Raw genomic sequence first — 6023 nt, 5'->3', positions numbered from 1 at the left:
CGCTCTTTCAGCTCAGTTGGGTCGTTATCTAGCATACATTATCGTTAAGCGACCGTGTAAACCCCGCTCCTGCGCCCCCCCCCCCCCCCCCCGTCCCTCAAAGCCAGTGTCAGTCCCAAAGATAGGCGAAGGAGTTGGTCGCTACAGACGTCCTTGACTGACTCTCTTTTCCAGGCAGGGATGGCCACCCCAGAAAACCCAGAACAACTGATAATCGCCTTGGAGCCAGAAGCAGCCTCCATCTACTGCAGGAAACTTCGCCTCCACCAGATGATCGACCTCAGCAGCAAGGCAGCTGTCAATGGTTACACCTCCAGTGACACTGTAGGAGCTGGGTTTGCACAGGGTACCTCTCTCTCTGTCTCTTCCTCTCCCTCTCTCTCTCCCCTCTGATGCTCTCTCCCTTTCTCTCTCTGACTTTCTCTGCCTTCGTTTATTTTTATTTGTTAATCCATCAAGGGCTCCTTGAAACTAAGATATTCCATTAGAACAAGGAGCAGATCTCCCAAGAGATCAACCTGGATCTCCTTGGATCCTTTATTTTTTTCCCCACTCAGACCCTTGGAGGGCCCAGATGAGCCAAGAAAAAGGCTTATTTTCAGCATCTTTCAAAAGGATTCTTATAAGAACAGACAAATGGGAAGGAATGTTCCCTGAACACTACTCCAGAATGCTATGAGAGTTCTTAGCCTTATATTACACTTGACTGTTAATCCTGTCTATTAACTGACTCATAATCTGACATAACTGGCCTGTTTTAAATTCATCTGTTAGGACTGTTTACTTATATCTGACTCACTCACTGGAATTTTCATATATTGTTAGCCTATTACATGCATTATTGGAAAATCTAGTTAAACTGGGGAAAAACCCAACCCAACAAGTTTTTTTTTCTGTTTTTTTTTTTAGTAGATAGAAAGGTATACAGTTATGAGTAATGTAGAATCATGTTTGAGGTAAACCGTTCCTTTTTAATAGTTACCTGCATTCTTGTCAGTCAGAGGCTTGTTTTGTGTTTCCAAAGCTTCTTTTCTCTTCATCAAGGGTTCTTGGGGACCACAGAGCTTGAGAGGTTTCCTTCCTCTTTGGTCTCGTTCCCAAAAGTAACTGTTGTGGATAGAACTACTTGAAAGAGTTTCAGGGGAATGGATGACTTTGTCTACACAAAGTCTTAAATTTTCAAATGAAAACATTAAGTGAGGGAGGATGCCCACTGAGCCCATCTTGGAAGTACCCTCTCATGGCAGTGGAGAGAATTATGCCTGTGCTAAAAGCTACAATTTCATCCCAGGCTGTGTTCATAAAGACCAGGGAAAGAAAAGAGAGAAGTTAGAGCTGGTGGTTTGTGAATAGTTTCCAAACACAACCTCTGGGCCTTATCTCCTTGACTGACCATGCCCCACTGAGTCTCCCTAAGGACTTTGGATTTTGTTTCAAGTTAAAAAAATTTATCTGGTAGAGAATTAAGTGGCAACCTCTCTTAGCACCTGCTTTCCTTTGACTAAGCTAGCCCAGAGTAATCTCTTCTAGTACATTCCTATTCCTTTTCAAAGAGGTAGCTTAGTCTGTCCTCCCTCCATCTTCATTTTCTATCAGATATCTAATATTATGAAAAAATGTCACAACACATAAAAGTGCATTTAATTTTTAAATATCAATAACATTTTTTCTCATCGTGAACATCAAGTTTTGACTGAATGATTCTAGACTTTTAGCAACACACATATAAGCATCTTGAGATTTATATGATTTTGAAACATAATTTAACCAGAATAAATCAAGATAAGTGTCTGCTTAGGTGAGAGATATGTTTAGGGTTTAGTAATGAAAGGGCAGGATACCCCCAAATGTTTTGCTTTGCCAGAAGCTTCTTTCTTAAAATATGAGGAGCAATGAATCCATTTTTAGGCAAACTGCAATGCATTGTCAAAATAACATGCATGAACAGCCTGGATATTAATGATACCACATTAAAAAAATTTTTTTAAAGAAATAACACTGCTGATTTATTAGATAGTCATTTTAGCAAGTTCTCCAGCATAAATTCATTCTATATCAAGGTAACTTTGATGGAATGCTTCTGAAAATAAATCCACAAAGTATCAGAAAATGTGTGCTTTGAAAGCTATATTTTCTGTTTATTTTTCACTATCATTTTGTACTTATTGTGTTCTGTTCCTATGCCTAGTGGTATGTTAAATTTTGGAATAACCACATTTATTCAAAACATCTTTTCATGTATATCATTTTCAGACAGGAGACCTTCATGTCCCAGTGAGGGACATCCAAGAGTTTGAGAGGCAATTTTTATAGTGTTTATTTTCACATAGTAATATTTTCCCCAGAACTCATATTGCCTTATTTCTCACCAGCACTTTGTTGTAAGCATGTAAGCAGAGATTAGGATGACCTGAAGCTCAGAAATCCACTTGTGTGTGTGCCCCTGTTTATAGTGATCCTGTTAAACCCAGGCATATTTGAATCTCAGTTTCTTCACTTGTAAAATGAACCAGTTGAACTTGATGACCTTTCAGGTCCCTTTAGCTCTAAATCTGGGATTCGATGAGTACACATTAGCCTTGCATATTGCAGTAGATAGCAGTGGATAGAGTTCAGGGTCTGGTATCAAGGAGACTCGTTTTCAAAAGTTCAAATCCATCCTCAGACATTTACTAGCTGTGTGACCCTAGGCAAGTCACTTTACCCTGTTTACCTCAGTTTCCTTACCTGGAAAATGAGCTGGAGAAGGAAATGGCAAGCCACTTCATTATCTTTGCCAAGAAAATCCCAAATGGGGTTCCAGAGAGTCAGATACTACTGAAAATGACAGAACAAAAATAATTGCACCTAGGTAACATCTTTCTTAATTATACTAATTCTGTTCAAACTTTAATGCAAAGTTAAGCTTGATTCCAAGGCAGTGTGGTATAGTGAAAGAACACTGGATGGGTAATCAGAGGGCCTGGGTCCTATTCTATGCCCTGTCACTAATCAACTATATATGGCCATTGACAAATCACCAACTGTACCTCCATCTATAAGGTGGGGAACTATTTACCCTTCCCTACTTCCTTAGTTTTGCTGGAGTTTACCAGAGATAATAGTAGAGAGGGAAATAATTATTTGAAAAATATAAGGAGCTATTATAGTTCATAACCCAACAACTGAACTAATACTAAGCTTTAAGCCTTTCTCTGGAATTTTCATTGAAAAGCAACACTTTGGTCTGGTCAGGTATTTTCTGTGCCACCTAGTGGTAAAAGGGAGTACGCATTGGCTTCATCAGTTTCAGGAATTTGTCCAGGAGACAATTATTTCATTCCAAAGCTAGACTTGGAAAACCCATCCCTTATTACTTCCAACAGACAAAACCCCTTGAGGTGAAGGTACCTAATTGAGGCCACTGTTCACAGACAGTGTTATCCTGGATTTACTCAGTATAATAATGCCAGGAAAATAGCCATTTTTCAGTGTCTCAAAAAACCCCAACCAAAATACATGCAGAAAGGAATTTCTGTAAATCTTTTAACAAGGATGAAGGCTTTAATTACAAACTGTATGAATGGCATAAGACTGAAGGGAATAATAACTTTATCTAAAACAAACTGGTTTTATAATTCTCTTGTATTTATTTAGCCATTTTGATCAAACATTTACTTAAAATGTCACATCTCTAAACTTTCTTGTACTGTTAGTCTATACTTAGTATAGAAAATTCTATCAGCTTTTTCATGCCTTCTCATACTTAGTCATTTTCTTTCTGTTAACAACTAGCTAAGGAACACATACGTCGTAATCGACAGAGTCGGACCTTTTTGGTGGAAAATGTCATAGGAGAGATCTGGTCTGAATTGGAGGAAGGTAGAGTCCTTGAATGTCCTTTACTATTACTGGTTTGCTGCTCCTGTAAAAAATGCATTTCCATAACTTTGTTTTGCATTTATAGAAAAAAATCAAAATAAACTGAGATTACAGATTGTCCTTTTTGGGGAGGTGAGGGAGGAAGTTATGACTGCATGCTATAAAACCAAAACAATACAAGATATTAAGGGGATTTTGTAACAGACTTGAATTTCTTCAGATAGGATCCAGAGTAACATAGTCTCAAGACAGGGCTTTCATGTCATCAAGCACTAAACATTTTGGCAGCATTAACATGTTGTATATAACTCTGCTTAATAATAATGCTGCATTCTTATCATTCTTTCTTATCCTTTTCTTTCTATGTTTCAACCCCACCATTTGGTAGATATTATTGAAAACACTGTAATCATTAATAATCCAAGGGTGAGCTACTAAATATTCAACTTCTTGTTGCTAATTATGAATGTTCATGGACGTCTGCTAGAGTGCCAGGCTCATCTCCCTTCAGTGGGTTTCCAATTGTGTTTCACCCATGTGAAAAGTGGCCATTTCTTTTTGTAACAGGTGACAGGTATGTAGTTGTGGACAGTGGAGGAGGAACAGTGGACCTCACTGTCCATCAGATCAGATTACCTGAGGGACATCTTAAAGAACTGTACAAGTCAACAGGTAAGCAATTACTCCATAGCAAATGATCTTCTAAACTCCATTTAAAGATTTAACTCTCCTAGGATTGGAATGTTATCCAACATTTTAAATAAATTTATTTTCAGATGTATCATTAATAGGAGATTCATATTTATTTGAGTGCTGACATGTGTGATGGGGCTCATTTCCAGCAGGAATCACTAACACCCATTTAGAAGAGGTAACTCTCAGTTACATGAACTGGAACTAGATACTTCTCATCTCTGGGCCTCAGTCTCACCATTTATGAATGAAAAGGTTAGACAAGATCATCTATTAGGTCTCATTTAGCTCTAAGTTTCATAAAGTCTATAATATCTATAAAGATATTGCTAGAATAAAATATACACTGGAACTTCTCTGTAACTTGGAATTCAGGTTTCTCTGGAGCCATTTTAGACTCTTTCAAATACTGCAGCACTCTCATTGTAATGCTTTCTCCTATAAATATGGTCATCTTGGGGCGGCCAGGTGGCGCAGTGAATGATAGCGCCGGCCCCAGAGTCGGGAGACCTGGGTTCAGTTCCAGGCTCAGATACTTAACACCCACACAAAGTAACTGGCCATGTAACCTTGAGCAAGTTACTTAAGCCCGATTGCTTTAAAAAATATATGTATGGTCATCTCTTACCATGTATGTCAACTAAGAACCAAATCCAAGGATGGAAGTGGTATAGAATCATGGTATTATAGAACTGGAAGGACCCTAGCAGGTAAATAACCTACCCAAAGTAAAATTAGTCACATCCTTACTGTGCTTAAACATTGCTAGTTAATCTGGGGCCCAGTCTATGATCTGCCTTTATGTGGAGAAAGATTTTTAGTAATTTGTACATTTAAATATTGTTCTGGATTTAACTGAAGTCTTGTGGTTTTTCCAGATTTAATTTTTTTTTCTGAGAAGAAAGTGCCATTGAAATTACATGTCCTTTTATAACTGATTGCTTTTAGCCATTTAAGGTGTCATAGATTTGATATTTATTTAGGTCAGTGCATCATGGATCTGTAATTTAAGTAAATCACTAAAATTAATGAGAATTATTTTGAGGGAAAAAAATCCTTTGAAAAAGGAGTTCTTTGTGTGTGTGTGTGTGTGTGTGTGTGTGTGTGTGAGAGAGAGAGAGAGAGAGAGAGAGAGAGAGAGAGAGGGAGAGAGAGAGAGAGAGGGGGCGGAGGAGGAGAGGGAGAGAGAGAGAGAGAGAGAGAAAGAGAAAGAGAAAGAAAGAGAACATCTCACTGGGGAGGCTGGTGAAGTCTGTGGAGCTATTTTCAGGATAATGTTTTTAAATGCAGAAAATAAAGTAGTTTCACAAAGGAATCCAATTATATTGAAATATACTTATGAAAATATATATTTTAACGTTCACAGGCACTGGAATACTTCCTCTGCATTGAATAAGAATATTTTTAGGGGCGGCCAGGTAGCACAGCGAGTAAGAGCACCGGCTCCAGTGTTGAGAAGACCTGGAGAT

The 6023-nt window shown here is 38.3% G+C and overlaps 1 protein-coding gene across 1 annotated transcript in view; it reads left to right on the top strand.

Annotated features, from left to right (window-relative positions):
* The window catches only part of HSPA12A (heat shock protein family A (Hsp70) member 12A), a 98699-nt gene that overhangs the window by 83602 nt on the left and 9074 nt on the right, over positions 1-6023 (top strand). Inside the window, exons 7-9 of the mRNA XM_069099037.1 lie at positions 175-346; positions 3775-3861; positions 4429-4533. Of these exons, the coding sequence (XP_068955138.1) occupies positions 175-346; positions 3775-3861; positions 4429-4533 (364 nt within the window). The remainder of the gene's footprint in view (positions 1-174; positions 347-3774; positions 3862-4428; positions 4534-6023) is intronic.

Source organism: Petaurus breviceps, unplaced genomic scaffold (genome assembly GCF_028583685.1).
Source record: "Petaurus breviceps papuanus isolate PSGF00001 unplaced genomic scaffold, PetGlider_PUasm1.0 37, whole genome shotgun sequence".
Lineage (NCBI taxonomy): Eukaryota > Metazoa > Chordata > Mammalia > Diprotodontia > Petauridae > Petaurus > Petaurus breviceps.
Note: the sequence above shows the minus strand (reverse complement) of the source record. Positions and strands in the feature narration are given on the sequence as shown.